Source organism: Aspergillus stella-maris, assembly GCF_047715825.1.
Source record: "Aspergillus stella-maris strain CBS 113639 unplaced genomic scaffold BDV14scaffold_63, whole genome shotgun sequence".
NCBI lineage: Eukaryota > Fungi > Ascomycota > Eurotiomycetes > Eurotiales > Aspergillaceae > Aspergillus > Aspergillus stella-maris.
Window position 1 is genome coordinate 34,751 of NW_027396857.1, and position 27,088 is coordinate 61,838.

Sequence of the window (27,088 nt, forward strand, 5' to 3'; positions counted from 1 at the left end):
GTTTGGCATTATCGGTTCCCATAGCGCTGCTTCAACGCCCGATATCGTTTGAGATAGTACCTATTTCCTCTTTATTAGCACCATTATTCGGATGATGATATGATATAAATGACAAGATTGAATCTCTTCAAACATGCCCTCTGACAAGCTGTATGTTCGTAGCCGGAAAGAGGAATTTCAAGTATGACAAACTTACAGCGCTTCAATCTCTGCGTAACCCACAAGGAAGAAGTCAGTAACAATGCGACATTTCCTGCATGAGACTAGAACGTGAGAATCGATAACGTACCTTTCTTCACAAACTCCGCCCTCGCGATCCCCTTCTTTATCTCTTCGTCATCCTTGATATTCGCCTGGCTAGAAAACGCACGATGCAGCCTGGTTCTGAAGTAGTCGTAGCCCAGCGGGTACTCGCGGCCGATATTAAGGAGCTCTGTGAGAAAGTCTTATCAGCAAGAAGTAGGCGGAGTGGAGAAATTGAGATAAACAGACCTTTGTAGATGTTAATGACTTGACGACGGAGCTCGGGGTTCGTCATGATGTATCCATGTAGATAAAGTGGAGGAGACAACGAAAAGAAGGCGGGATTCTGCAAGGAGAGGGAGTCGTTGAGGTTGAGATGTTTGCTTTGTGAAACTGGAGTGCAGGTGACGTCGTATAGGCCAAGCAATCTGGATTTCGGCCTCGCGGTTGGTGTCGGTGATCAACGAGGGGCTGAAATGGTGAATGCTAAATCACTAATTTTATCGAAGAGATGATGGGCTATTTTCCGGTGCTCTCGAAAACAACCTGTTAAGATTCGAGAGTAGGCTTCTCGGATGTCTTTGAGTTCTGGAAGCTCGAGGACCCGGCCGAAAGGAGTGGGGTAAACGCGCGCATCTCCAACTCGAGATCCCCCAGACCGAGCTTATCCTAGCTCAAGCTCAAGCAATTCCAGTTCGTCAAACAATCCTCAACAATGATACGCAAACCAGCTCTCCGGAGCTCAATTCTTTCCTTTACTCCTCTTCAATCCGCAGTCTCATTGCGCTCGTTCTCGGCCTCCCCCCATATCGGGAACGCCCAACCCCCCAGCGCGATTTCCAAGACGCCGACACCGCCGAAACCCCACGACATTGATCCGCGATGGCTCACCATGACGAAGCGCCGAGTTGGGCGCTGTATGATGTTTGGCTTAAAGCTGCATCAAATCACAGAGGCGGGCGATATCATGCAACAAATCGCGAGAGACTGGCGGGAGCTTATTGCTGGGAGTGAGGGATACTTGACGGATGCAACAAGAAGAGGACTATATAGGCAGAATGTTGCCTGGGGTGAGATGGTATGCTGAGCTTTCACACTGCTTGTATTCGGGGTTGACTATGCGGGAATACTGAAAATGTGGCTAATATGTATATGGCTGCTGTTTGTGAGTATAGGATAGCATGGTAAGGTCGCCGTGACTGGATCCACCTTAATGAGTGATATAATGGCTGATTTATGGACAAGGGTACATCTCTTCTTCCTTGAACAGGTTGAAATACTGAGTCTAACAGCTATTCATAGGCCATGTCAACAACGTCACATATGTCCGCTACGCCGAGACCGCGCGCGTATACTTCACCCGCAACTTCGCCACGTACATCGACCCCGAGCACAAAGCCGACTGGATGAACCTTGTCAGCAACCGCGGCTTGGGGATTATTCTCCGAAGTATCAAAATCGACTACAAGTTTGTACGTCTCCCTACAACATAGCCTCCCTAAATTAGACTTATTTGTTAACACCCATAACAGCCAATGCAGTACCCCGACAAAGTAACAGTCTACCACAAACTATTGCACGACCCGTCATCATCCCAATCATCCCAATTCGCGTTCCAGCTACAGGCCATGATCCTCTCCGAATCGCGCCAGCGCCCTGCTGCGCGAGTTCACGAGGACCTTGTTACATACCACTATAAGCTCGGCAAGAAAGCGGCTATCCCGCCGTTCCTGATGAACCAGCTGAAGTCCACATGGGAGCTTCAGGAACAGGCGAAGAAAAAGTGGCAGCAGCGGATCCTGGATATCGAGGCCAGAGTCAGGAAGTTGGAGACTGGCAGTTGGGATCGGGCGGATGCTGTTGAGGATACGGGGTCTGCAAAAAAATGATATTTGTTTTTGGATCAGTCCCTTGGTTAGATCTGCTATATTATGTATATGTATGTAGTAGAGATATCTTGATTGAATATCGTGTTCACAAAGTCGGCTACAGCTATTGGTATCAGGAGTTCTAGATCTGATGGAAAGTTCTAGACTAATATATATCTTCCTTCGCGCATATGTTACACCACCTTTCTTATGCTGTACCACGATGGAATAAACTGTGAAAACCAGCTTTGGATAATGGGGAGCCTCACATGGGATACCCAAAGTCATTTCTATAACTTCACCTTTAAAATAACGAAACACAGACCATTAGGAGCGCCACCAAGGCCCTCAAATAGAGGCACGTAACCCGAACAGCAGCTCTAATCTAAGCATTCTATTGGTAGGTAGAAACTTTAAGTCACGTGCACATGGCGCTATCTACCCCACCCCCACCATAGGTAGCTTTGCTCTTTTACCCCTCCAAGCTCTTTTCTCCAAAACATCAACACTCTTTAAACACAAACTCACCTGCATTTCAAACAATCATTCATCATGGGTGTCGAAGTCCAGCGTCTCGGTGGTGGTGACGGTACCAACTACCCTAAGCCCGGTGACACTGTCACCATGCACTACACCGGGACTCTCCTCGATGGCTCCAAGTTCGACAGCTCTCGCGACCGCAACGACCCTTTCGTCACCAAGATCGGTGTCGGACGTGTCATCAAGGGCTGGGATGAGGGTGTTCCTCAGCTCAGTGTCGGCGAGAAGGCCGTTCTGACCTGCACTCCGTAAGTTTTGTTTTCTAGTGCTCATATCCACTGAAAAATGCCATGTGCTTTCACTTTGCAAATGGATTGCTAATTATGGTTTGTGGTAACAGTGACTATGCCTATGGCGCTAGGTGAGATAAATACTTGACATATACCTCTCATATTGATCCGCTCCGAAAATTGGCTTGGTGCTGGGGTCAATCATGACTCTGTTGCTAACCTTTACTTTCTTCTACAGGGGTTTCCCTCCCGTCATTCCTCCCAACTCTACCCTCAAGTTGTAAGTTCCTCTTGTTCTAGCGGCTCTCCTTGAGTGGTTTTACTAACGGTCAATATAGTGAGGTCGAGCTCATCAAGATCAACTAAGCGGCTGAAATTGATGACTTATGATACTAATCGGGGTGGCTTGTTGAGAGTCGCAACGACGTTAGCTTAGGCTTTCTCAAGCATTTAAACAAAACCATCCCTTTGAGAAGATGATATTCTGAATCTTTCCTTCACTTCAGAAGCAGATGGTATAGTTTCATCGATGAAGTCATTCTCGTACGAAATGTAGGTAGATTTTCCCAAGGGGTTCTGTCGACAGGAGCAATCTGTCGAACAGCTATATATTGGCAAGGGCGTTGGACATAGCAGTAAAGCCTGTACCAGCCTGTACCAGTGACTGAATGTATATTTAAAGTGATTTTAGACGTCTAGCAAGTACCTGACCGTATAACAGGTGGATAGAAGGGCGAGAAAGACGACCTAGTCAGCACTTACAATATGCACCTCCGACCCCCGGTCTTGCACAAGGTAGTCTCTCTTTCCTCGCCCGCGTTGAGTAGAAGGATTCAAGCTTTACACTTTAAGATGTTACTGCTGGAGGAACTCAAGTATAGACAACTACTCTTCCCGTGTTCTGGTTGAAAATATCATTATTGTCCTTTGGGAAGTGCATGTGAGGACGGATATCTGCGCTTAGATGGAAAAGCTGGATTGAAACGTTAGCGCAGGTACTTTGACTCGAGGAGATTCAAGCTCGCCTCGTTGAGTCTGAAGTTGGACTGTAGGAGAAGTTGCTCGAAGAAATATCAATAAAAACGTGGCTTAGGTAGTGCATTTTATATTTATCGGCAGTCCGGTATCAGCATGCCATACCTCAGAGCTAAGACGTATGTAGAAACGTGACTTGTTCCGAACCAGGGTCTTTTCCGGGCCGCCAAGGAAGTAGTTGAAGATCGACCGTTTAGCTCCAATTAGCGCCGAATCCTGATTATCTCAGCAGATCCACCACGAGGCGAAGATTTGGTTCGAAACTTTGGTAACTTTGGTTCCTCAGCCCTCAGCTCGAGCTCACGTTTCCGCATCCATGCGTTTTTGTCGGGCCATGGCCGAAACTCAAACGCTACCAGACTCCATCGGCAAGCCTTACTTTCCAACCCAATTTTGGTCCTTCCCTCCTGAAATCATATTTGTGGCTTTGTCCGAGTCGTCGAGTCGTCAGCTTGTGGCTGCTTCGAACTCCAATGAGGAATAGGCAGATTGGTTATTCTCAGGCGCAAATTGCTCAATATGAAGTAATTATCTACGTGTATCATCTGACCTCAATCTGACAACGTCTGCGGGGCCAAATTGACAATTCGTCCATCGAACTGCCGACTTCTGGGAAAATGCGCCGGTTGGTGCATCAGAAGTCGATCATCTATTTTGGCTCCAACCAGGTCGGAAGACCAGTCTGTGCAACAGACTTATCGGAAGAGCCCTCTCCGCACAAAGCCAAGGCATTGCAAGCTACATGCCAATCGCCCGGAGTACGGAGTTATGCCTCGAGCCCACGCTTTCAAGGGCGGAACTGACTAAAGTTCATTATCAGTTCTATGCTCCTCTAAAATGATTCGATCATCACCCAGCTGCGTGCATATATGTTGGTCACTTGGTCTACATATCAAAGACCCTCGGCTTCCTGAGTCAGTGGTTGTCACCAGCCCAAAACCCGTCAAGGTCTTTTTGGCAGCAGACGACCCATTTGCGACGTCTCAGTCAAGATCTGATACTTGGCAAGTTCAGCCCACTGCTTCGCTGTAGCGCTTCGCTGTAGCGCCTCGCTGCCATTTTTCCGCCCAACAGCCCAAGGTATATGAAGCTGATCTCCTCCCCCGGGTATTCTGTCTGGTTGTATGCAATGCTAGATCTGGGATTTCTTGCAGACATGTCATGGTGCAATTCCGGGTTACCAAGTACTCCTTCTCGTACCCACGGCAACAGCTACTTCGTTAACTCCCATCAACAGTCATGGACACTCCATACTCCAAGTAGCTTGGGATCTTCATCTCTTTTCACGTCTCACACTCCGTATCTTTACCCCGCAAACCCCAAGACCAGCCATCTGGAGACAAGATCGGCAGATCATCATCTTGTTGTGCTGTTTCTTAGATGATATGGTAGGTGGAGAGAGCAAAATGCATGGCAAGTTGCCGGTCGTGCACCAACCACGGGTGTGTGATAACAGTATTAGCCCAAGCACATTTCGGCGGACCTGGCCTATGGCAGGCGGGGTCCTAGAAAATCTCTAACGTTTATGAAGTAGCTTACGAACCCTGCAGTTGAACAAGGGCATGACTGGAAGGCTCTTGGTCTGTTTGTGGACAAGCCTAGGATGAGATAGACTAGCGGTGCGCACCATAGTTTCTGCAGAAAGAAAATGATACCCCAGATGCGCCCGTGCACGCTCTACAGCTATACAACGATGCGTCTACTTCGCCAGAGTGGGACAAGCGGGATCCCAAAGGTCGATCGGTAACCCATCGGCAGTATGGCATGATCTGGAGCCTGTCAAATGGCCGACATCGCAGGTATGGTGGCGGGGCAGTGTGCGCTGCAATATTGCCATACGAGCTCTTGATGCGCATCTTTCCTCATGGCGATTGTGTGAGACGCATTTTTGAAGAATAGACGGCTAGTATCAAGCCAAGGCACGCCGTCGGCGGGAGGCCGCAATGACTGACTATCACAGAGCCAAATCAGCCTCCAACCTGGCTCTCTGCGCCGAATGCGAGTACGATGCTCCAACTCAGGCCGTTGAGCGCACATATTGTAGTGGACGAAAGTAAATTGATTAAAGATAGAATTAAGGTAGTTCAGACTTCAATTGCGCCAGCGGATACACTTTCTAAGAATAAATGGTAGCACGATCCAACCGGATCCAGACGCTGTTATTGTGTATGTAGTGTATTTGTTTTACACAATATTTTACATGCAATGTATGCACTGCTGACGGTTATGCCATGTATTGTAACAATACATACGCACTTCCTGCCTGCAAGATCAGGCCACAACAGTTGCCTTGCTCTGACGATCACTTCGTTTCGTCTTTTTCGCTTTCCCGCCTCTCTCTCTCTCTCTGTCTCTCTGGCTATCCAGACCCAACCAAGGTCGACCAAATCTCGTTCATTTTTCCTTCTCTCCTCTCCCTCTCCCCTCTACGTTTCCCCACGCCACGACTTATCTCCTTTCTCACCCTTTCCCTCTATCTTATTATTCAAATTCTTTCCCTCTTTGCTTTTTGTATCTTCATCTCTGCCTGTTTTCTCCCGTTTCTCCCTTCTTGTCATTCATTTTACTGCTGCAGTCCCTGGCCCCGAGTCTCCCGCCAATCCCTCTCCCGTCCTTCCCCGCGAACTTTTTTGGAACTGTCTTCGTCTTCAATTCTCACCTGGTCCAAGTCCTTGGCTTCTCTCTGCCAAGCTGACTCGGACCTGGGTGTTGGCTCCCTTCGTCCATGCCACGTTCATCGGCTACGGCTAGGAAGAGTCATAGCAATCGGCAAGATCATGGGTCCGGCGGCTCTGGGAAGAAACCGAACAAACAAAAATCGAATGGACATCTAAACGCAAACTATAACGGTGCCGCTGCCTCGGAAACCGGTCCGTCTTCGCAGGTCGACTGGCCATCGCATCGATCTGGAGACCAAGCATCAGCTACCTCTGCCAAATCCAACGGATCGTCCGATAACTCGAAGACCGACAGCAACGGACGTGGTTACCTGGGTGGATATGCGAAGGGGAATGCGGACATGTCTTACGGGCAGACGAATGGTGCTGTGGCGTCCCATTGCGGGCTCGTTGGCCAGGCGTCACGTCGTACCGACAAGCGGACAACCTCGAATGCCTCTGTGAACCCGTTCCAGCTCGCATCCACCATCCTCAGGTCTTGCCCGATGTACGACACTATCGCCATTCTGATTTTTCTGCTGCAGCTCCCTCCGATGGTTCTCACCTTGGTTCAATTCTTGTTTGCGTCCTTGACTTTTATGCCTCCTAGCGGTACCGCTGCTGGTTCCTTCACCTCCAACTTCGATATCTTTCAAGGCCCCGCTGGAACACCCTCGCTTGGAACAATGATTGCGATGGATGGTTTCTGCTTGCTCGTCTGGGGACTTTTCATGTGGACATGGGCTCAAAATTTCGCTCTCGATTTAGCCCATGTCCAGGTCGCCATCACGCTTGGAGGTGGCGGCGCTGGAAAAAATGGAGGCGTCAATGCTCTTTGTGTGGGGATCGTGCTAATCCTACATCTTATACGCAGCAAAGGCATACAGGATTTTGTGGTCGGCCATCTCGTCTCTGCGAAGCTCATTAGTCCCGACTTATTGTCGCATTATTCTTACCTCATGCCCGCCGAATTCAAGCGCACCGAATCGCAATCCTCTCCGAGCTGGATGCGGAGTTTGCTTGCTGTACATATTTTGGCACAGGCTGGGACGGCGATGGCAAGACGATCAATGACCAAGAACAGGACCCCGGCACCCTCTCGATCAGGCAAGCGTATCGATACCGAAGCTTCCGCCGGTTCCCAGACACAGATCGATTCGGCATTTGAGTCTGCGGCTAGCGTCTCTTCCTACTTGGGTCCTGATGGTCAGATAATCACTGCCACGACGCACAAAGATGGTAGGGATCGATTGATTTCGGCGAAAAAACGAAGAAGGCAAGCGAATCAGGTCCGGAGCCGCCAACCTTTTTGGGCTGCATTAGCAAGCACAAAGGTGACGGTGATGAGGGAATATGAACATTCTAGAGCCTTGTCAAAAGCAACTAGAGGACTTACTACGACCGAGGAGGATCTTCAGGGTGTATCTTTGGACGATGGACTTGTGTGGATCACGAATGTGGACAGCTCGACGATCAAGTTCGCAGCGGGGGATTTCGCTGCCGCGGATGACAGTTCCGTGTCAGGCACCGAAGATGGACGATCGAATAATGAGGATGCGGTGCCATTTTACGTCTGCGTCAACGGTGCGCCATGGGCGACGGCTACGATTAATAAAGAGCAGGATTCTTCAAAGGGTTCCAATATCGTTTATTGGCGAGGCGAGGTCTCGGGTCTTGCCCCGAATTGCGCCTACACCTGCTCTTTCGTCAAGAGTGATACCGACGAGGAAGTCTGTGCCACGAGCGTCAAGACTCCCCCGGCCAGTGACGCAGAACAAGGTAGGATTCAATCTCAGTCTTCAGCTTTCAAGGGTCTAACATCTCGCAACCACAGCCACCTCGGTACCTACACCTCCGCAACCCTCTTACCGGCCATCCTCTCCTACCACCACGCTCAAGAACTCCATTGGTAACGCCGAAGCCAAGTTGAACGAAAAGCGCTCGCGACTTAGGAAAGCCAAGAACGACCATAAGCTTGCTATCTCGAAAATCAGGAAGGAGCTCGACAACTACAACAATCGTCTTCAAAGCGGAACGGATGAGAACAGACAAAAGCAACGCTCTCTTCAACTGGAAAGGAACATCAAGCAGACCGAAGAAGCAACCGCCGCTTTGGACAGCCAGATTGACAACCTGGGCAATGTTCCGGACGAGGAATACCAAGAGTGGGCCGACCAGAAAGCCAAGTATGAACAGGAGTTGGAGCTCCTGAAGACAGCCAAGGCAGAAATAACCGCCACGCGCACAGCCAATGCCCGCGACTTGGCTGCCCTGGAATCTGAGTTGACATCTACCGCCCAGCGACGCGAACGCCTTCAGGGTCGACGGACTAGAGTGAACGAGCAGTACGAACGGATTGTTTCCGCCAATGCGCAGGGCCTCAACGAGCGTGAACGCCGCGCCGCCGAACAATTTGCCCGGGAGCAAGATCAGGCCAAGATGGAGATGGGCTTCAATGAGCAATTTGCAAGCATTAGCCAGGCAGTCCAGGACTATCAACTGCGCACCAGCCAATTGTGGCACCAGTGTACAGCCATTGAACAAGCCATGCAGCAGCAGCAAATGCTCATGGAGCCGGCTCCTCTAACTCCTGAGGGTGAACTGCCAGGCACGAGCTCATACACCGACATGCCTACCATGCCCTTGAGCTCTTTGACAAGCAACCTGACCGGCCACCGCTCGCTGCTAGGCCAGGGCTTCTCCCTGAAGTCCAGCCCTCTCCAGCATGCGTCATCCCCAGTTGGCACTGCGCCCTCCCACCCGACAAGCCCCATCGCAGCGCCGTCCTACCAGCCGTTCTCAAGCTCTCCCTTCGGCAACGCCGCTTCCTTCCTCGACCCGGACTTCGTCTACCGCGACCGCTCCTTCTCCAACAAGTCGGCTCAAGGCAGCGTTTACGGCTCCGAGTTCATCGATGGTCTCTCAAGCCGCCGTGCCCCCTTTGGCGTTGACCCCTTCGAGCTCGGCAATGAGAACCGGCGCGGCTCTGGATCCGACAGCAATCCGCTCGCCAATGGGCCTGGCCTCCGCCCCATCTCCAGCCCCTTCCAGCGCGCCGCCAGCCGCGCAAGCGGAACCGGTAGCGGTGGCAGTGGAGGCAGCGGCAGCGGCAGCGGCAGCCCCAGTTCGGCGCGTGGGAAAGGAAACTAGACGAGGTGTTGTGTCGGTGCTAGTGTCAAGGTGTAACGTCAGCGCCAATGCCAGCCAAGCTCACAAAAAGCAAAACGTCGTGGTCCGTGGATCCTCTCCTCTCGTGCTTCGGATGGAGTGAAGTGAAATGCAATGCAATGCAATGTCGTGGTTATATAGTCTCCCATCGCCTACCTATCCTATGGTCCATAGCATAGCATAGATCTTGTGCTCGTTGTGTAGAGTCATAATTAGCTTATAGTTTTTGCCGAAAAGAAATTTTGGTTCTGACGCTTCTTATATTGGTTCCTCTTTCTTTCTTTTTGTAGTTCCATTCGTAGCCGAGAAATGCCCAGCTATAGTACACTTTGGTTGTAGATGGTATATGTACAGTTATTCCAACCAGGTTCACCCGCACTTAAATCCGGGTGGTCTATCCGTGTATAGTCTATATCACCCAATCCGTCCAATGTTATTGCCATGATCAATCAGTTAAACAACCTCGTCCCCAATCTCAAAGAACTTCGTATTCGCATACGTCAAGCACAGATCCTTCGATGAGATCTCGCTCCCCGCGTCGCCGCTTGTAATCGCGCGAACGATTCCCCCGACGACAATAGTATGGTCGTGTACTTCAGCAATGCTGTCCGGTAAAAGTCGGCACTCGAAGATGAATGGGAAGAAGCCCGTTTCTGCTTCTTGCTCTGCGTCGGAGATACTGTTTTTGCTCCTTAGCATGGGGAGGGGAAGAGGCTCGGTCTTTCCCTCTCCCGGGCCTGGGGTATCGCCAACCGCTCCCTCCTCAAAGGGTCTAATGCCCACAAACTCAAACCCACTCATCCCACTCCCATCTCCATCTGCAATTCTGTGATTCCCCATCGCAAAGTCCCTAGCTAGGTCCGCGGCGCGCTTATCCGTCGCTAGCAGATGCACGAGGAATCGTCCCGACGAGAGCAACGCATGTAACGTTTCAGATGGCCGGCGGACGTTGAACGAGATTACGGGTTCGGGTGTTAGAGTGACGGTGTTGAAGGAGGATACTGTCATGCCGCGGTAGCGGGTTTGTGATGATGATTGTGTCGGGGACAGCGTAGGATCGGTGGATGTGATTATTGCAACGGGGTAAGGGACGCGGCGCATGAGGAGGCGAATTTGAGTTGAGAGAAGGATAGGTTCAGATGAGGTATCATTGACGGGGGTATTAGAGTGACTTGTAGTTGAGAATGGTGGTGATGATGGAGCGGGCTTGGTGGTGAGGGTTCGGCGGAGATAGTATTGCGATGGCGAAGATGGGTTAGACAGTAAGGGTCGAGATAATTGTGTATATATGCGCCAGCTTCCTTCATTCCATAAAATTAGCCTCATTCGAAGTCCTTAACTGAGGATTGAACTGGTGCACCTTCATATGACCTCAGGCCCCGAGAAGCCGATGCAAGAGCTCGAGCTCGAGCTCCGGAGTAAACGAGCTTCATCCCGACGACAGATGTTGCACAATAGAAGAGAAATAATTGAGGAATTTAATCGCAGAACGCCAGTGTACATCATGAAAAGACAATAAAAAGCATTCTCCAGGTACTGACACCTGCTAGCAACCTGGCTGCGTCATATCTCGCGATCGCGGAGCGTCCATATGCGCTCCGAAAAGAAAAGTTTGGGGGCGCTTACATAAGCCCTCACCTCCGACCAAATTTCTCCATCGAGAATCTCCATACAAGCCAGACCATACCATTCAGCGAGCAGCAGCAGCCCAATCGCACCTGCGCAACCCCAAACAATCAATTCCTCAAGGGCCGAATAAATTTTGCAACCCAATTGAATCCGCGGGCTTCAAAATCACTCGGAATGTCCCTCCACACCACCCTCCGCCGCACAGCGGCCACACCCTCCATCTCAACATCAACAACATTCATCTGCACACAATGCCGGCACGCGACGCTCCTCCGGCGCCCCAAGCGTCCCTACACATTCACGCAACTGATTACGCTCTCGGACGGCAGCACATTCACGCACCGCACGTCGTCGCCGCTCCCCGTTTACCGCTCCACCCGTGATACGCGCAACTCGCTCCTCTGGAACCCGAGCAGCAGTAAGCTGAGGAATGTGGAGGATGACGAGGCCGGTCGGTTAGCTGCTTTCCGTGCGAAGTTCGGTAGAGGGTGGGATGCTACGCCTGCGCCTGCGCCTTCTGCAAATGTGGGTGTGACGGAGGACGGGAAGGTCAGTGAGAAGGAGAAGGAGGAGGCGAGGAAGGCGGCTGCTAAGGAGGCGGAGGAGGAGGATGATAACTTGTTGGATTTGATTAGTTCGTTTGGGCAGGAGGAGAGTCAGCCGCCGAAGAAGAAATAAGTTTGGTGTTGGTTTGCTTTGGGGGATCGGGGAGATATTGGGAGATGTGCCGTGGATTGGCTGAGTGAGTGGGATTGCTCTACTGTTGTTCTATATTTCTGGGTTGTATTCTAGTCTCCTGTACAGTATATCATAGCATCATCAAGATTCGCATTGAGGCTTCACTTCTTACGGTTGTTTACATCGGGAATACACCAGCTTTCAGGTATTTGCGTTGATGAATTATGTAGAAGATCGATTGCGCAACTCGCCGTAACATAAAAATCATAATACGATACAGAGGCCAGCGACAGGGGCTAACGGTAAGGGATATTCGCTGCTTGTCTTTTGTACAGGACAACAATTGGAACATACTTATGCCTCCTCTTCGGCAGTCGAACTTGTAGGTGCTTCGGAGGGAGCAGTTTCCGGTGCCGACTCTGCAGGGGCATTTTGTTCGTTTGTGGATGGGTAGAAAGGGTTGCCATCTTCGCCTGCATCTAGTTGCAGGAGGAAAGTCTCCCAGAGTTCAATCAACTGTTGAGACTTTGTTAGCGGTGTCGATGATATGATATGATGTCTAAGGTCTTACCTCCTTCTGGGCTTCCACGGCACTTTCCAGGAAGGTTTCCACGCCAGACTTAAAGTCCTCCACCTTCTCCTTTTCAAATCTTTGCAGTTCGTTTCGCATCAGCCTGCCCATATCCTCGAACAGTAGCCTTGCTTGGTGGACCCTTCTCTCTGCATCTGCCACATCTGCGTTGGCTTGGTTGAGACGGTCTTGCTGTGACTTGCCCTGCCGAAGGAGCTTCTCTTGGCTGTGCTTGCGCTTCTGTAGTTCCGACTCGGCTGCATGCCAGCTGTGGTAAGCCTTTTGTCGTTGCGAGAAGGCTGTCTTCACGCTGCCAATCAGGCGGAGATATTCATCGATTGTGATTCCGAGTGTCAACACATCCTGCTGCGCTTGGCGGTCGTACAACTCTTTAATGCGAAGCTGAAGGTCCGATAGCCCGTACAGAGGGCCAGAGAGAATTGGAGACAGCTCAACAGCAGCTAATGACTGTATTGAGGTTGAGAATTCACCCGCAGCCTCTGATAGCCCCTTTCGTTGAGCGACAACTGTGTCGATAGCTTTCATCAATGCCTTGAGTTGGTTCTCAAGTGCATCGAGGTAGATCTTGCGGTCATGGAACCACTTCATCGAGGTTAGCGGAGGGTCGTCTGCCAGGAGTAATGTGCTGACTTACATCGTCGTGCTCAATGAACTTCCCACCTCCACCAACGCTGATTCCAAATGAGCTGAACATACCCTTGCTTTGACCTAGGTCAGGTTCCCTGTTCTCCTTGTTCTTTACATCAACATTGAAAGCCTCACTCTCGAGAAAGATCTTGAGGTCGCCATCATGTTGCAAGATAGGGTGTGTAGCAGTCTTGTTCAGCATGCGCTCCAATGCAGCTCTTCTGGACTCCACGAAATTGGTGTCAAACCGGCCAACCGCCTGCTTCTCAGGAGGCGGGGGAACGACCACACCGGGGTTGTTGCTATGTAAGGAGTTGTAGAGCCATAGGAAATCACGGTATCGTCGGCTAACGGTAAATTCAGGCTGTCGATACGCCTTTGAGGTGGTCTGCGGAATGTTAGCCCCACGCTTCCTAAGGGTCTCATATTATGATTGCTCGCCTACCTTGGTCCTGACTTGGTATACAATGTGGCTGCTGGTCAGATCACCAACTTTGTGCGGATCGCCGACGGAGATATCAAAAGTTGGGTGAGCGGCCTTTTCCACGCTAACGCTTGGTTGTTGTTGTTTCCTCTGGCTTTCCGCATCACTTGGCGGTTGCACCGGCGGGGGGTTTCTGAAGCCCGTGCCGTCCTCTTCCAGATTGACCGAGTCCATCATGCCAGCACCGCTGGATGCCTGCGAGGCGGATGACGTCGGACGCACATTGCGACCCGCAAAAGCCTCCTTCTGAGGTGGGATGGGGGCTTGCTCAGGGCTGATCGGGCTCTCTTCAGCAGGCTTGTCCCCTAACGGGCCCAATGGGTCAAAAGTATCATCGACGGCTTCTAACTTTGTTGCTTGCGCATTGATCTTGCCTTTGCCTCGGGGGCCCCGTCGCACCGATCGGGGAGCTTCTTGCTGTGGGGATTGTTCCGGAGCTGTACGATGCGAATATGTCAGTACACCGGTAAAGAAAAGTAATCAGGGGCCAACAAATCACATACCGGGTGCTTCATTCTCCGGTCGAGATGCGTTGTGGTTGCCGATGGACTGTGAGGGCACATCTGCATCTTTGGTTAGCTATGATGCGACTGCATGATGACTGCCTGGTACCTACCGCCCCAAGGAGAATCTCCGCCGTCCAAGTCCATGATTAATCGGAACTGGAAAAAGACAAAGGGTATCTAGTACAGAAAAAACAACGATCACAAAATATAGAGGAATCGAAGGAGTGATATTGGAAGCAGTGGACTAGCTGTTGCCGGAGGAGTTGGAGAGTCGGAGAATCCACCAGCAGGCCAGATGGTTCAACACCGCCCGCGGATAGCTCGCCTGGTTCCCCGCTAACCATCAAGGCACCATGATTCCTCTGTATACTCGCCGTAAAAACATTCCTCATTGCTTGCCGAGTTACTATTTTCTGGACATCATTTTCCCGCTCAAAAGAGCGACGGTCTTGGTTTTACCGATCTAAATGGTCTGTAGCAAGTTCCCAATTAATATATATTTATTTGCAGTGCATGGCTACGTGGCTCTACTAGCTCAGAAATGAAGTCATCAACACCGTGCAATTCCATCAAACGCTTCATGCATATTTTCAATATCATCCCCTCATAACCCCGTGGATAGCAACATCTTTAGGACGGCAGCCTTGCCTTGTCACTTATTTGACCCATGGAATACCAAGCTTGTGCATCTCAACAGCAAGCTGGAACAGATAGTCGAGACTCTCGCACTGAGTCTTTGCCTTTGCGACGTTGTCACCCCAGACGTAGCTTCCAAACAGATTAGCATCTTCTGCAGCCAGCAATGAGGGGTAGAAAGAACTGACATTCCGTGTCTCCTAACAAGGACAGCATAGGTATCTGGGTACGCATCCATAGCCTTCTCCAAGCTTCCGGTAAGATCCTCCTCAAAAGCAGTGTTGTCGATGATCGGAATCTTCAGCGTATCAAAGAAACCCAGCATGCCCTTGCCCGGACCCTTAGGGATACCCTTGATCTGCTCAATGTTGCTGATCTCAAACATGCCATCGGGGCCCTTCTCCCGCTCAACGAGGAGGGTCACCAGGACAGCCCATTGGGAATGTGTGTGAATACAGCAGCCGGCGCCACGTTCAAAAGCTGCAAGGAACAGCGGGGTGCAGGCGGAGGGCTTCAAGGCAAGAGGCTTGCGGATGTACTTGCGCTCGGAGGGGGGGTACTTGGGGGTGGGGAACTCTAGGACGAAGATGTTGTGCGGTTGCATCAGTTCCTTCTGCACACCAGAGGGAGCGATGAAAATGTGCTCGCCCTGACGGATCGAAGTCTAAGCCAGGAAAGTTAGCCAGTGTTTGGAAGTTAACCGGGGCGCATTTCGAATGCGACGGGCGCCTACCCCGCCGCCAGTGCCAGTTACCCAGCCCCAGTTGTAGAACTTTCGGCAGAGCTCAGGGATAAGGTTTGAAGGGTGCTCTGGGTCGTCGGACTTGACCAGGTGGTCATTGTTGTTCTGCTGGACCTCTTCGGCCATTGCGATGCGATGGTAGTCGGAAGTGTTGTAGATATTGTTGAATGCGGGGAATTGGGATTGCTCAACGTCACGGCGATGAGGAATTAAGTATCGCTCCTCTGCCCTTGTTACTTCTAGAGGCGAATAATGAAGAGGAAAGAAGATTCACAGAATCGATTCAGTAGAGGAGGGGTTATACAGCAATGTCCTTGACGCCATAAAAAATATCGGGTATTGCAAATCGGCCCCCCACTTGTCGCCTTAACATTGTCATCCAGCCAACCACAACGCCCAATTGCTTCACCCTCCCTTGCTCTCAGTCGTGGACGGTCATTTACGATCATTGCCCCATATTTCAAACATCACAGAATGCATGTTACATAGATGAGCAATTTGTGCTTTGTAGCAAGGCATAACGGTGAAGGAAAGCTTTATTGACATGCTAGTGTTTCCAAGTATCTGGTAAATACACAGCAGTGCTCACACCAAAGCGACATAGCTCCTAGACTAGGTAATCAATGCTTCATTACACTTCTTCTTGCTGGACGAGTTTCAAGACATAGATCAGGCCTCGGCTTTCCCATTGGGTACTCTAATTCATTAGACGGAGCTTTCCCCATGGACTGAGCCAATTGTTGCAGAAGATCTATATCACCCAGAGGTTGACCCTCCCAAAACTTTCACGAGAAGAAATATCCACTACAAGACAATTAAGTATTTTGACATTGATCAACAATGTACAATTACACTGCGGATTATTGGCGGAGTTCGGGACAATCAGTGAAGGCACAGCAGTGGAGATCTGCCGACAGAACATTGGAGAAGCTGCACTAACCGCATTGAGCAGAGGGCGGCGGAAGAGGCCACCTTGAACTTCCAGCTTCATTACTCTATATAACCTCTGGCCATTTCTTTCCCCGATTCCTTCTCTTTCTACTCCCATCCGCTTTCGCTCTGCGCAACCTTGCTCTCGTCGCTCAGGTCGACTTGACTTCATCCTTCTCTGCCTCCACGGAGGACCAATTGCTTGAACGATTGTTTGTTGTTCTTCGTATTTCACCATGCGTCTCAACACAGCTCTTACCTCCGCTCTGGTCTCCTCGGCCGGCCTGATGGGCTACGCCCACGCCGAGGAGGAGTCAGCCCCCGATGCTGCCTCTGTCGTCGAAAAGCCTACCTTCACGGTTAGTTTACTTGCTATTACAATCTGGATTTCTTACATTTACTGACTTCATTGCGCCTAGCCCACCAACATCGAGGCTCCTTTCTTGGAACAATTCACGGATGACTGGGAATCAAGATGGACTCCTTCTCACGCCAAGAAGGAAGACTCCAAGTCAGAGGAGGACTGGGCCTACGTCGGCGAATGGTCCGTCGAGGAACCTACTGTCTTCAAGGGTATTGAGGGAGACAAGGGTCTCGTCGTCAAGAACGTCGCGGCGCACCACGCTATCTCCTCGAAGTTCCCGAAGAAGATTGACAACAAAGACAACACCCTTGTTGTTCAGTACGAGGTTAAGCCGCAGAGTGAGTAAACCGTTTCGATCTTCGAGCCATGACTTTGATACTAACAGGCATCTTAACTATAGACTCCCTGGTCTGCGGTGGTGCCTACATGAAGCTCCTCCAGGACAACAAGAAGCTCGGTTCCGACGAGTTCTCCAACACCACCCCCTACGTGATCATGTTCGGTCCCGATAAGTGCGGTGCCACTAACAAGGTCCACTTCATCTTCCGCCACAAGAACCCCAAGACCGGCGAGTACGAGGAGAAGCACCTTAAGGCTCCTCCTGCTGCCCGTACCAGCAAGCTCAGCTCCCTCTACACCCTCATTGTCCGTCCCGACCAGACCTTCCAGATTCTCATTGACGGCGATGCTGTCAAGAACGGCACCCTTCACGACGACTTCAACCCTCCTGTCAACCCTGACAAGGAGATTGATGACCCCAAGGACAGCAAGCCTGACACCTGGGTTGACGAGGCTAAGATCGCTGACCCCGAGGCTACCAAGCCCGAGGACTGGGACGAGGACGCTCCCTTCGAGATTGTTGACGAGTCCGCCGAGAAGCCCGATGACTGGCTCGAGGATGAGCCCAACAGCGTTCCTGACCCCGAGGCCGAGAAGCCCGAGGACTGGGATGATGAGGAAGACGGTGACTGGATTCCTCCCACTGTCCCCAACCCCAAGTGCAGCGAAGTCTCCGGATGTGGTCCCTGGTCTCCTCCCTTGACCAAGAACCCTGCTTACAAGGGCAAGTGGACCGCTCCTTTGATTGACAACCCTGCCTACAAGGGACCCTGGGCTCCCCGCAAGATCGCCAACCCCGCCTACTTCGAGGACAAGACTCCCTCAAACCTTGAGCCCATTGGCGGAGTACGTTTCCCTTTCCCTTCATCCTAACATGCTTTGCTAATCATTTTCTAGATTGGTTTCGAGATCTGGACCATGCAGAACGACATTTTGTTTGACAACATCTACATTGGACACTCCGTTGAGGATGCTGAGAAGCTCCGCAAAGAGACCTTTGACATCAAGCACGCCGTCGAGAAGGCCGAGGAGGAGGCCTCCAAGCCCAAGAAGGAGGACAAGGCTGCTGGTACTACCGTCAGCTTCAAGGAGGACCCCGTCACCTTCGTCCGTGAGAAGGTTGACCAATTCGTTGGCCTCGCCAAGGAAGACCCCGTCAACGCTGTCAAGCAGGTTCCTGAGGTTGCTGGCGGTCTTGGTGCCGTTTTCGTCACCATGATTCTCATCATTGTTGGTGCCATTGGCGCCAGTAGCCCTGCTGCCGCCCCTGCGGCTAAGAAGGGCAAGGAGGCTGCCAAAGCCACCAAGGAGAAGGCCAGCGAAGCTGTCAGCTCCGCTGCGGAGACTGCCAAGGGCGCCGCAACCAAGCGTACTACCCGTTCCTCTGCGGAATAAATACGTGCGTTGAATCAAGTATCATGAGAACAAAAGAGCATAATTATCAAGCAAAACAAACAAAATATCAAGTACGGCGCACAACAAGCACTATTCCCCATTTGAGTTTTACGGCTGTTGCAGTATCTTTTCGAAGGATTCTGATTCTGTTAACATGACATTTCTATGAGAATGAATCATATGTACAATGCAATTTGATCAACTAGCTTTCACATCCATACTGCATTTTCTGAAATCAGACCAGCAGGTGCTTGTGTAGTCCACTAGTCTTTAGGATTAAACATTACCAATTGAGTCTCGCTGTCAATTGCATGTGTATATGAAATTAAGTAGCAGTGACACTTGTCCACGTCTAGTAAGCAGTAAGACGTGCGAGGTCGTACTAGTCACCGAAGGGTGAGGATTATTAGAGCTCATGGAAGAGTGCGAAGCTCATATACCGAGACCCAAGCAATGCGATTGCAGTGCAATTCTCTCGAGCGGTCTCTTCATACTACGCGGAGTAGGTATTCAGATATCTTTCAGCGCCTCGGCGCGATGTGCGATATCGGGGTTACTCCAATTTGGAGGAAGGGCTCCCGAGCGAGAGACAAAGTCGCCTTTGGGGAAATCCAGGTGGCGCGGTGGACCGCATTGCCATCAGAACAAGCAGGCCGATCCTGAAAGTCGGAAGGGAGAACCAGCTTTTCAGATAACGGTACTCGAACCCATGAATATGGACAGAAGCTGGGGTAAGGAAACGCCTTCCCAAAGTGACTGTAGAATATGATTGGCCGAGAGCGCCGAGCGGCTTATCGAAGGTTGGCCTCGGGAATGTAGCCGGATAACGCTGGAGACAGACTGCCATCATATATCCATGATCTCCTCCCTTGACCACTTTCCATTCGACCACCTATCTTCTTGGTGACTTCCTTTAATCTTCTTTCTCCCTTTCTCCTATCCTCGCAGCCTTCTTGGAATAACTCTTGTCCCCTACTCAACCCCGTCCCGTTCACAATGGCCGCTCACCGGTCCCTTGCCCGGTCCATCCCCGCTCTCCGCGTTGCGTCTCCCCGCACGACGGTGACCGGTGTGTCGTCCGCCAGGGCTGCAGCAGCGTCAGCATCCCGCTCTTTGTCGACTTCAACCAGGCCTTCTACTCACAAGCTGGCATCACAAACATCGTCAACCGCCTCCATGGACGCGCGACGCAGGCTTCATGCCACTGCTCAACAGCTCGCCCCCGCAACAACATCCGCGGCTACAACCGCCACCGAATACCCGACGAGCCACGAAGCCATCTCCAACCCAACCGATACCACCAACTTCCGCGATAATGAGTTCCTACCATCCAAGGCGAGCACATGGATTGACCTCTATGACCCGGCCACCAACAACCTTGTCACTCGTGTCCCTCAAAGCACAGATGAGGAGCTGCGCGCCGCTGTCGAGTCTGCTCAGAAGGCTTTCCCTGCTTGGAGGGCCACGAGCATCATGGCTAGACAGCAAATCATGTTCAAGTTTGTCAGCTTGATCCGTGAACACTGGGACCGCCTGGCTGCGTCCATTACTCTTGAGCAGGGCAAGACATTTGCCGATGCCAAGGGTGATGTCCTTCGTGGTCTCCAGGTCGCCGAGACTGCTTGTGGTATTACCACTCAGATCACCGGTGAGGTGTTGGAAGTTGCCAAGGATATGGAAACTAGAAGCTACAGAGAGCCTCTCGGAGTTGTGGCTGCTATTTGTCCCTTCAGTATGCCACCTTTTCCAAACTTTCTTCCTATTGAACACTAATGAGTATAGACTTCCCCGCCATGATTCCCCTCTGGTGTATTCCTATTGCTACCGTCACCGGTAACACCTTGGTCATGAAGCCCTCCGAGCGCGACCCTGGAGCGGCCATGATCCTGGCTGAGCTAGCCAAGGAAGCTGGCTTCCCTCCTGGCGTTATCAACATCATTCACGGCTCCGCCAAGACCGTCGACTTCATTCTCGACGCCCCCGAGATTAAGGCCATTAGCTTTGTCGGTGGTAACCGTGCCGGAGAGTACATCTACACCCGTGGATCCGCCAACGGCAAGCGTGTCCAGGCCAATCTCGGCGCTAAGAACCACGCCGCTATCTTGCCCGATGCCAACAAGAACCAGACCCTCAACGCCATTGTTGGAGCCGCCTTTGGTGCTGCTGGTCAGCGCTGCATGGCTCTTAGCACTGTTGTCGCAGTCGGAGAGACCAAGGAATGGCTTCCTGAGATGGCCGAGCGCGCTAAAGCCTTGAATGTCAACGGAGGCTTCGAGGAAGGCGCCGACCTTGGCCCCGTCATCAGCCTCGAGAGCAAAAAGCGCATTGAAGACCTCATCGCTAGTGCTGAGGAAGAAGGCGCCACAATCCTTCTCGACGGCCGTGGCTACAAGCCCGAGAAGTACCCCAACGGCAACTTCGTCGGACCTACCATCATCACCGGCGTCAAGCCCCACATGAAGTGCTACACACAGGAAATCTTCGGCCCTGTCCTCGTCTGCTTGGAGACCGAGACACTCGACGATGCTATTGACCTCATCAACAAGAACGAGTACGGTAACGGTGCAGCCGTCTTCACTCGCTCCGGACCTACGGCATCGCGATTCCAGAAGGACATTGAGGCTGGGCAAGTTGGTATCAACGTCCCCATCCCCGTGCCGCTCCCCATGTTCTCTTTCACTGGTAACAAGAAGAGTATTGCGGGTGGTGGTGCGAACACTTTCTACGGCAAGCCTGGTCTTCAGTTCTATACGCAGCAGAAGACGGTCACGAGCCTATGGCGTGCTGAGGATGCGGTCAGCACTAAGGCTAATGTTGTGATGCCGACACATTCATAAAAAAAGTATAATGGGGTATAGTTTGGTCGATGTGCATGATTATGATAATATTGCTTGATCCCTTGTTTGTAGGTACTGTTGCCAAATACCAAGATTCTGTTTCATACAACTCTACTACCGAACGTACTGTAAAACATCGACAGCGAAGCGATTAATCCCCTTCTTGCAGGTTATAATGATAACTACTACTCTCAATATGAGTTACCTGAAAACAACGCCGACATCATATCCCCGACTCTAGTGAGCATAGCATGCATCTACACATAGAATCCCTCCCCATCCCCACGAAATCTAGTCAAATAGACTAGTACGCCATCCCCTCATCCTCATTCTCAGCCGAAGGAGGAACAAAGGTATATGCAAGTCTAGCGAGGACATACTCCCCGTTATTCGCGACAACCACGCGACGGGTATGATAGCGCTGGCCGTCAATGGTCTCGAAGCCCCAGACCTAGACACTTGTCAGTATAACATCGCAATAGATAAGGTGTGAAGAATAGATTAATACCTGCTCAGCCGTCCACGTCGAATCCAAACTCTCCACCCAACTCTGCAACCAGAGTCCCTCCCCCTCCTTGGGCTCCCCATACCCCTCCCCGACAGCGTCAACCAGGAACCCCTCCGAGGCACCCCCATCAGCAGCAATCTCACCCCTCAAGAACTTCCCAATCTTCTCATCCTCAAGCGCCGTACTGATCTTAACATCAGGGCGCACCTTCCCATCGACTCCCTTGGCACCGCGGAAAAGCCTCGACCGCCCCTTTACGCGGCCGAAGATTGCATCGGAATGCTCGCGCTCGGTCCAGTCTGTTATGCGCTGCTCGGAGGTTCCTTGCACGCCGCCAGTTACGACGTTGTCGACGTCGATGTGTTGGATTGATGTTTGGGTTGGTTGGTCGGGGGAGGAGTATTGTTTTGTGTTTAGGGTTACGGAGACCCAGGCTAGGGTTGTGCGCATGAACCAGCTTAGGCCTTGCTGTTGTTTTGTAAGTCGGGTTGCTTAAGATGGGTTGAGGAGGGGATAATGTCATGGGTGTAAGGGAGGTATATACCATGGCGAGGACGGGGTCCGTTGGGTCGGAGATGTTGCGGTCCTGGTGAAGGTCACCTTGTTAGCTATGTTCAGGATTGTAGGTATGATGATTGTTTGGCAGAAAGGTAGCTGAATAACTAGCTTCAGAGGTGAAGCTCCAGCAAGCGGGGAGGTTGAGGGGCAAGCAAAGCAACGCACCATAGTCCAGCTGCCATTGTAGTTGACAAAAGTGATATCGGCAGGTGTAGCCATCTTGATTTCAGGTAATCCGAGGGTTTGGATAGTAGAGAAAGGTAAGTTGTTTGGAGGCTGAGCTATGTGAAGTAGAAAGATCCGAAGTGTAGGTAGGTAAGTCGAGGGGAAGTGGGGGTAAAGCGGGTTTCGGTGACCGTGACGATCGAGGTAGACAGCTCGCTTTATGTACCTCAATTTCCTCAAGCTTACTCCGAAGCCTGGGATCGCGGTTCCACGTCGTGTACCGGAGCTTGTGGTCCTGGAGTAGGATGCAGTGACTGTGATTGCTTGCACCTCCGCAATACTTGGACCTGGTTACCCGCTGCTCTGGATTTGATCCGCTATGACCGAGGCTTGTTGCGTGCATGTGCTCCCATGGCAAGGTCTCCTCTGGCCACTACGGGCTTGACCATTTAGTAAGTACAGCTGCTCGTCTACACTCTACTTTTATGGCGACAAAGCACTCGGACGTTGGTTACTCCTTACACTCCGAGCATGTGATGTAGGTCTCTGTATAGAAGTAGTGTAACGAGCAAGGTAACTCACGTCGGACAGCATCGCATCGCATACCGTAGAAAGCGGTCGAATTGTATTCGTGACATAGACCAGTGCAAAGTAGCTCCCCTCATCGGAAGCTGCTATAGCTCGTGTGGGTTATGCCTCAGGCCACAAGGCATAAACATCCCCTTTCACGTGGCCTGGGCCCAAACACCTGAGCTTCAATATATTCAACAAGTCAACATTCCGCAATTGCTCCAGTCATGGCTTTCAACAAGAAGTACGCCGGTCTCCCGGACTTGGTATGTTACTTATCTTTCTGGCACTGTGCTCTATGCTTTCACTGACCAGCCCAGGACCTCGCTCCTGATATCTATGAGACGCCAGACTTGACAGATGAAGCCTCCACTGTTCAGGTACATCTGCTGCTATTCAAGCACAATTGAGCCAATCTAATCATACAGCAGACCGGAACGGTCCGTACGGCCTCAAATATTGACACCGCCTTCGACTCGGACATCGACCAAGACCCCGTGAATGCAGACGAAGCGCGCGCCCACTTCCTCGGAGCCACTGTTGATGCCCGCCATGTGAACTTCTCAGACAGCATAGCTATAAAGCGAAAGTCCTACAGGAGCAAGAGCCGGCAGAGGCGAAAAGACGTCGCGGAAGGAGAAGACAGCGAAGATGAGACTGAGAGCCTAGAGAGGAAACTCGCGCGTTTGCAGCGCGAAGTGGAAGAGCTGAAGGACGAATTGGCTGCCCAGAAACCCGAGGAGTCCAACGAAGGTCTAGAAGAAAACAAGGGTGACATGGATGATGGCGTTGAGAAACTCAGTCGGGCCCTCGACAGCCTCTATGCCTCGTCTCGGGGCGCCTCGCAACCCCATTCCGCGGCTGCCTTGATATCCCAGAAGCTCGCATCACCACCCTCTACACAACCATCGCAAGCTTCTGCCGCCCAGCCTCAATTAGAAGTACCCAACAATGAAGCGGAACCCACCGATGCCGCCGCCAATATCCTCTCCCACACCGCAGCATTCGACGCGCGCCTCGCCCTCCTCGAATCAGCGATGGGCATCTCCACCTCCTCAAACCCTTTCACTTCCGAAGGATCCTTAGACGCTCCACTCCAACCAGTCCTGCCTGCCCTCGACCACCTCACCTCCCGCCTCTCAACGCTCATGACCCTCCTCGTCGGCCCGAATGCCCTCCCCGCGGCAGCAACAACACATTCTATCCCCGCATCAAGCACAACCACAGCAGCAACAACCCCACACCTCGAACTCCTCTCCGCCCGCGTCAGAAAGCTAACAGCAGACGCGGACGCCCTGGCCTCAGCGCGTAAACGAGTATTGGACTCGTCAAAGGCCGCGCAGAGCTCCCGATTGGCTCGAACAACATCGGACCTTGCTTCCCCTGGCGGTATTGACCCCGAGCAAGCAGCCGCCCAGCGCGACGAGCAAACAACTAAAATCCAGGCTCTGTATGCTGCTCTGCCCACCATCCAATCCCTACACCCTATTCTCCCGAGTGTACTAGAGCGGCTGCGCTCCCTCCGTGCTATCCATGCTGGTGCTGCTCAAGCCGCCGAGAACCTAGATGAGCTGGAGAAGCGTCAGGCTGAAATGGCGGGTGAGATTGAGCAGTGGCGCGAGGGGCTGAAGGTTGTAGAGGAGAAGATGGGACAGGGCGAGGCGGCACTGAAGAGTAACATTGAGGTTGTGGAGCCGTGGGTGAGGGATCTGGAGAAGAGGATGGAGAAGTTGGAGGGCGGGAATTGAGTGCTGAGGGGAGACATCTTATAATCGCGATGCAGTTGAGAGATACCCAATTCGATAGATTTGAAGAGGTAGTACATATTTTAGCCCATTATACTCAGTTATATCTTACAGAGCAAAGAAGGAAACAATTACAGGGTCATCATCCGGTCCTCCCCAGAATCCTAATCCTCTCTTCCATCTTCACCTCAACCCACCAACCCCCCGTTGCCTTCCTAGTCAGATCTCTAACCCCCCTCCAAATTCCCAGAACATCAACACCCATGACCTTCCCCTCCTCTCCAACAACCCACTTAATGATCCCCTCCTCCACCTCTCCATTCGCAACATCACCCGGCCTAACAACCCTTACACCCGCAAACCCACTAACAGAGTCCACAGGATGCCATGCATACTTCCTCGAATGCGCATACTCATTTGGCTGACCACTCAACGAAAGTAGAGCTTCCGCTTCAGACGGTTCAAGAACAACGTAGTCGAAGCGGGACCAGAAGGCGGGGTTTACCTCTTCTAAACCGGGGAGGCGTGGCGGCGGGGTCTTATCGTAGGTCCATGATACTGATGAGGAAGATGAAGAAGAAGGACTGTCTTGTTGGAGAAATCGGGTTACGCCTGTTTGGCACGCGAGATTTCCTAAATGCACGGAGACGGAGATGGGTGTGTTCTTTGGCGCGGCGTCGTGGACGTGGGTGTGGAGGGTGTTGAGGGCGTGCGCGCCGGGATAGTTTGCTGATGAGGCTGGCAGGAGAATAAATGATGAGAGGATGAAAGAGGCGAGAGCTGAGATAACTAGTCCTAATGAGATGAGGCGGTATATCACGGATTTAGTACAGCGCGTCCAGATGTAGGAGGCGCCTAGGGCTGCGGCGGCGGTTAGGGGCGGTATGGCATAGACGATGAAGCGCCATTCCTTGTGGGGCTGGGCTGAGTAGATGGCAATGTAAGCGAAGGAGGGAACGAGAAGCGAGTTAGCTATGGGTCGGGTTGCGGGCTGGAGCAGCGCGACTGGGATGCCGACTAGGTAGGTGAGAGGATTCAGAAGCAGACGAGGAAGAGCGTTGCTAAAGTAGTAATGCCATGGACTGACACCCCAGGCAGATGACTGGCCATCAACGACATTGAACTTCAGTGCTGCAAGCTCTGGCCAAAGAGGAAACCGCTGCCAGAAGAAAGAGTCCACGGGCAGCGTGATGGCTAGGCCGAGCAGGAGGCCCGAGATACCGGCGGGGATGATTTCCCGCTGAATACTAATCCGTCCCGTGGCGAAGAGATACAGAGTATGAGTTGCTAGGAAGAGTGCCAGTTCAGCGCGGAAGACGATGCCCGCAATTGTTATCAGGTATAGAGCTACCCGGCTTCGCTTGCGGTATGTGACCGATGTCCCTGGCTCGGGAAGAAGAGACGCCAGAGCGAAGTTGATCATACCAAAGGCAAACATATTGGACAGTGTTCGCGAGGCATAGTAGATGACATGAAACTGGCTTGCCTGGAACAAAATGTACCAAGCAGCAGCAGGTTTCCCTGCCGCGCGGCGCAAGGCGCTGGCAAAGTATAGCAGCGAGGAAGCATTGAACAGGCCCAGTATTGCTCGGGCTAATGCGCGACACAAATTAGCAAAGCACGAAGGCGCAATGTTGCAAGGGGAAACTCACCGACGAACTGTCCATCAATATCATGCTTCAGCCCAGTCAACGGAGCCGAGAGCCCAGACAATGCTACAGCGCCAGCAAACGTCCTAGGCACAGCGCCAGGAAACGTAAAATGGTCATATTCTGCCCTCAACGCATTCTTGACATTGTGCGTAGGGATCCCAAAGGTCTCAATATCGTGAATGGCCTGAATATGGAACGACTCCTCTACCTTGGTATATGGAGCGATCGACAAGTGCAGAAGAACCAGTGCCGGGATAGAGAGGAGCAACAGCAGGTAACCTACCATGAATTAGTATTTACATAAATCGAACAAAAGTATACTTGTCCTTACTAGCATTCCTGAACATTTTGCGCTGAGGACAACTCAACGTTGTTTACTGTTGACAGTAT

General features: G+C 51.7%; 13 protein-coding genes across 13 annotated transcripts; 7 read left to right on the forward strand and 6 right to left on the reverse strand.

Annotated features, from left to right (window-relative positions):
- Positions 1–192: 192 nt before the first annotated feature.
- On the reverse strand, positions 193–538 carry BDV14DRAFT_203678 (electron transfer flavoprotein regulatory factor 1; the record flags this gene model as incomplete). Its single annotated transcript, XM_073774338.1, has 3 exons — positions 193–209; positions 290–433; positions 493–538. 3 exons carry the CDS (start codon positions 536–538, stop codon positions 193–195), a joined length of 207 nt encoding a protein of 68 aa, XP_073624454.1.
- A 272-nt stretch (positions 539–810) lies between these two features.
- On the forward strand, positions 811–2,259 carry BDV14DRAFT_180239 (thioesterase family protein). The gene is made up of 4 exons (XM_073769878.1): positions 811–1,321; positions 1,414–1,418; positions 1,541–1,715; positions 1,776–2,259. The coding sequence occupies exons 1-4, from the start codon at positions 959–961 to the stop codon at positions 2,130–2,132; spliced, it is 900 nt and encodes a 299-aa protein (XP_073624455.1). The 5' UTR covers positions 811–958; the 3' UTR covers positions 2,133–2,259.
- Positions 2,260–2,593: 334 nt separating this feature from the next.
- BDV14DRAFT_180243 (FKBP-type peptidyl-prolyl cis-trans isomerase) lies at positions 2,594–3,949 on the forward strand. The gene is made up of 5 exons (XM_073769879.1): positions 2,594–2,899; positions 2,992–3,012; positions 3,120–3,161; positions 3,220–3,854; positions 3,907–3,949. The coding sequence occupies exons 1-4, from the start codon at positions 2,664–2,666 to the stop codon at positions 3,245–3,247; spliced, it is 327 nt and encodes a 108-aa protein (XP_073624456.1). The 5' UTR covers positions 2,594–2,663; the 3' UTR covers positions 3,248–3,854; positions 3,907–3,949.
- Positions 3,950–6,261: 2,312 nt separating this feature from the next.
- Positions 6,262–9,994, forward strand: BDV14DRAFT_180248 (putative ubiquitination network signaling protein). The gene is made up of 2 exons (XM_073769880.1): positions 6,262–8,352; positions 8,408–9,994. The coding sequence occupies exons 1-2, from the start codon at positions 6,642–6,644 to the stop codon at positions 9,721–9,723; spliced, it is 3,027 nt and encodes a 1,008-aa protein (XP_073624457.1). The 5' UTR covers positions 6,262–6,641; the 3' UTR covers positions 9,724–9,994.
- On the reverse strand, positions 9,995–11,307 carry BDV14DRAFT_180252 (flavin reductase family protein). Its single transcript, XM_073769881.1, has 2 exons — positions 11,102–11,307; positions 9,995–11,038 (listed from the first exon to the last, which is right to left on the reverse strand). Exon 2 carries the CDS (start codon positions 10,840–10,842, stop codon positions 10,195–10,197), a length of 648 nt encoding a protein of 215 aa, XP_073624458.1. The 5' UTR covers positions 10,843–11,038; positions 11,102–11,307; the 3' UTR covers positions 9,995–10,194.
- A 101-nt stretch (positions 11,308–11,408) lies between these two features.
- Positions 11,409–12,245, forward strand: BDV14DRAFT_180253 (mitochondrial 54S ribosomal protein bL31m). Its single transcript, XM_073769882.1, has one exon. The coding sequence runs from the start codon at positions 11,545–11,547 to the stop codon at positions 12,046–12,048; it is 504 nt and encodes a 167-aa protein (XP_073624459.1). The 5' UTR covers positions 11,409–11,544; the 3' UTR covers positions 12,049–12,245.
- On the reverse strand, positions 12,246–14,576 carry BDV14DRAFT_180254 (sorting nexin 1). The gene is made up of 6 exons (XM_073769883.1): positions 14,368–14,576; positions 14,255–14,314; positions 13,713–14,188; positions 13,275–13,655; positions 12,620–13,222; positions 12,246–12,564 (listed from the first exon to the last, which is right to left on the reverse strand). The coding sequence occupies exons 1-6, from the start codon at positions 14,399–14,401 to the stop codon at positions 12,403–12,405; spliced, it is 1,716 nt and encodes a 571-aa protein (XP_073624460.1). The 5' UTR covers positions 14,402–14,576; the 3' UTR covers positions 12,246–12,402.
- mde1 (methylthioribulose 1-phosphate dehydratase MDE1) lies at positions 14,577–15,933 on the reverse strand. The gene is made up of 3 exons (XM_073769884.1): positions 15,627–15,933; positions 15,082–15,557; positions 14,577–15,025 (listed from the first exon to the last, which is right to left on the reverse strand). The coding sequence occupies exons 1-3, from the start codon at positions 15,759–15,761 to the stop codon at positions 14,914–14,916; spliced, it is 723 nt and encodes a 240-aa protein (XP_073624461.1). The 5' UTR covers positions 15,762–15,933; the 3' UTR covers positions 14,577–14,913.
- A 701-nt stretch (positions 15,934–16,634) lies between these two features.
- Positions 16,635–18,937, forward strand: clxA (calnexin). The gene is made up of 4 exons (XM_073769885.1): positions 16,635–16,924; positions 16,985–17,267; positions 17,330–18,114; positions 18,166–18,937. The coding sequence occupies exons 1-4, from the start codon at positions 16,802–16,804 to the stop codon at positions 18,661–18,663; spliced, it is 1,689 nt and encodes a 562-aa protein (XP_073624462.1). The 5' UTR covers positions 16,635–16,801; the 3' UTR covers positions 18,664–18,937.
- Positions 18,938–19,431: 494 nt separating this feature from the next.
- On the forward strand, positions 19,432–22,080 carry BDV14DRAFT_180261 (CoA-acylating methylmalonate-semialdehyde dehydrogenase). The gene is made up of 3 exons (XM_073769886.1): positions 19,432–20,395; positions 20,446–21,951; positions 22,009–22,080. The coding sequence occupies exons 1-2, from the start codon at positions 19,660–19,662 to the stop codon at positions 21,498–21,500; spliced, it is 1,791 nt and encodes a 596-aa protein (XP_073624463.1). The 5' UTR covers positions 19,432–19,659; the 3' UTR covers positions 21,501–21,951; positions 22,009–22,080.
- BDV14DRAFT_123000 (uncharacterized protein) lies at positions 21,613–22,999 on the reverse strand. The gene is made up of 4 exons (XM_073765931.1): positions 22,732–22,999; positions 22,553–22,594; positions 22,009–22,476; positions 21,613–21,951 (listed from the first exon to the last, which is right to left on the reverse strand). Exons 1-4 carry the CDS (start codon positions 22,783–22,785, stop codon positions 21,805–21,807), a joined length of 711 nt encoding a protein of 236 aa, XP_073624464.1. The 5' UTR covers positions 22,786–22,999; the 3' UTR covers positions 21,613–21,804.
- A 507-nt stretch (positions 23,000–23,506) lies between these two features.
- Positions 23,507–25,350, forward strand: BDV14DRAFT_180264 (dynactin subunit 2). Its single transcript, XM_073769887.1, has 3 exons — positions 23,507–23,567; positions 23,622–23,681; positions 23,733–25,350. Exons 1-3 carry the CDS (start codon positions 23,529–23,531, stop codon positions 25,047–25,049), a joined length of 1,416 nt encoding a protein of 471 aa, XP_073624465.1. The 5' UTR covers positions 23,507–23,528; the 3' UTR covers positions 25,050–25,350.
- On the reverse strand, positions 25,189–26,984 carry BDV14DRAFT_192211 (dolichyl-P-Man:Man(7)GlcNAc(2)-PP-dolichol alpha-1,6-mannosyltransferase; the record flags this gene model as incomplete). The annotated part of the gene is made up of 2 exons (XM_073771605.1): positions 25,189–26,639; positions 26,699–26,984. The coding sequence occupies 2 exons, from the start codon at positions 26,982–26,984 to the stop codon at positions 25,189–25,191; spliced, it is 1,737 nt and encodes a 578-aa protein (XP_073624466.1).
- Positions 26,985–27,088: the final 104 nt, after the last annotated feature.

Excerpts from the sequence above, each read along its gene's own strand:
- BDV14DRAFT_180254 (XM_073769883.1), bottom strand. The coding sequence starts at position 14,401 with ATGGACTTGGACGGCGGAGATTCTCCTTGGGGCG. Across the intron at positions 13,656-13,712 it reads TATACCAAGTCAGGACCAAG|ACCACCTCAAAGGCGTATCG; the intron begins GTAGGCGAGCAA and ends AACATTCCGCAG. Across the intron at positions 12,565-12,619 it reads CCGTGGAAGCCCAGAAGGAG|TTGATTGAACTCTGGGAGAC; the intron begins GTAAGACCTTAG and ends AAGTCTCAACAG.
- BDV14DRAFT_123000 (XM_073765931.1), bottom strand. The coding sequence starts at position 22,785 with ATGGCTACACCTGCCGATATCACTTTTGTCAACTACAATGGCAGCTGG. Across the intron at positions 22,595-22,731 it reads ACAATGGCAGCTGGACTATG|GACCGCAACATCTCCGACCC; the intron begins GTGCGTTGCTTT and ends GACCTTCACCAG. Across the intron at positions 22,477-22,552 it reads CGGACCCCGTCCTCGCCATG|CAAGGCCTAAGCTGGTTCAT; the intron begins GTATATACCTCC and ends ACAAAACAACAG.
- BDV14DRAFT_180243 (XM_073769879.1), top strand. The coding sequence starts at position 2,664 with ATGGGTGTCGAAGTCCAGCGTCTCGGTGGTGGTGACGGTACCAACTAC. Across the intron at positions 3,013-3,119 it reads GACTATGCCTATGGCGCTAG|GGGTTTCCCTCCCGTCATTC; the intron begins GTGAGATAAATA and ends TTTCTTCTACAG. Across the intron at positions 3,162-3,219 it reads CCCAACTCTACCCTCAAGTT|TGAGGTCGAGCTCATCAAGA; the intron begins GTAAGTTCCTCT and ends CGGTCAATATAG.
- BDV14DRAFT_180264 (XM_073769887.1), top strand. The coding sequence starts at position 23,529 with ATGGCTTTCAACAAGAAGTACGCCGGTCTCCCGGACTTG. Across the intron at positions 23,568-23,621 it reads ACGCCGGTCTCCCGGACTTG|GACCTCGCTCCTGATATCTA; the intron begins GTATGTTACTTA and ends TGACCAGCCCAG. Across the intron at positions 23,682-23,732 it reads ATGAAGCCTCCACTGTTCAG|ACCGGAACGGTCCGTACGGC; the intron begins GTACATCTGCTG and ends ATCATACAGCAG.
- BDV14DRAFT_180248 (XM_073769880.1), top strand. The coding sequence starts at position 6,642 with ATGCCACGTTCATCGGCTACGGCTAGGAAGAGTCATAGCAATCGGCAA. Across the intron at positions 8,353-8,407 it reads GGCCAGTGACGCAGAACAAG|CCACCTCGGTACCTACACCT; the intron begins GTAGGATTCAAT and ends TCGCAACCACAG.
- BDV14DRAFT_180261 (XM_073769886.1), top strand. The coding sequence starts at position 19,660 with ATGGCCGCTCACCGGTCCCTTGCCCGGTCCATCCCCGCTCTCCGCGTT. Across the intron at positions 20,396-20,445 it reads GGCTGCTATTTGTCCCTTCA|ACTTCCCCGCCATGATTCCC; the intron begins GTATGCCACCTT and ends TAATGAGTATAG.
- BDV14DRAFT_180253 (XM_073769882.1), top strand. The coding sequence starts at position 11,545 with ATGTCCCTCCACACCACCCTCCGCCGCACAGCGGCCACACCCTCCATC.
- clxA (XM_073769885.1), top strand. The coding sequence starts at position 16,802 with ATGCGTCTCAACACAGCTCTTACCTCCGCTCTGGTCTCCTCGGCCGGC. Across the intron at positions 16,925-16,984 it reads TCGAAAAGCCTACCTTCACG|CCCACCAACATCGAGGCTCC; the intron begins GTTAGTTTACTT and ends CATTGCGCCTAG. Across the intron at positions 18,115-18,165 it reads ACCTTGAGCCCATTGGCGGA|ATTGGTTTCGAGATCTGGAC; the intron begins GTACGTTTCCCT and ends ATCATTTTCTAG.
- mde1 (XM_073769884.1), bottom strand. The coding sequence starts at position 15,761 with ATGGCCGAAGAGGTCCAGCAGAACAACAATGACCACCTGGTCAAGTCC. Across the intron at positions 15,558-15,626 it reads TAACTGGCACTGGCGGCGGG|ACTTCGATCCGTCAGGGCGA; the intron begins GTAGGCGCCCGT and ends TTCCTGGCTTAG. Across the intron at positions 15,026-15,081 it reads CTTGTTAGGAGACACGGAAT|CTACGTCTGGGGTGACAACG; the intron begins GTCAGTTCTTTC and ends TCTGTTTGGAAG.
- BDV14DRAFT_180239 (XM_073769878.1), top strand. The coding sequence starts at position 959 with ATGATACGCAAACCAGCTCTCCGGAGCTCAATTCTTTCCTTTACTCCT. Across the intron at positions 1,716-1,775 it reads TCAAAATCGACTACAAGTTT|CCAATGCAGTACCCCGACAA; the intron begins GTACGTCTCCCT and ends CACCCATAACAG.
- BDV14DRAFT_180252 (XM_073769881.1), bottom strand. The coding sequence starts at position 10,842 with ATGCGCCGCGTCCCTTACCCCGTTGCAATAATCACATCCACCGATCCT.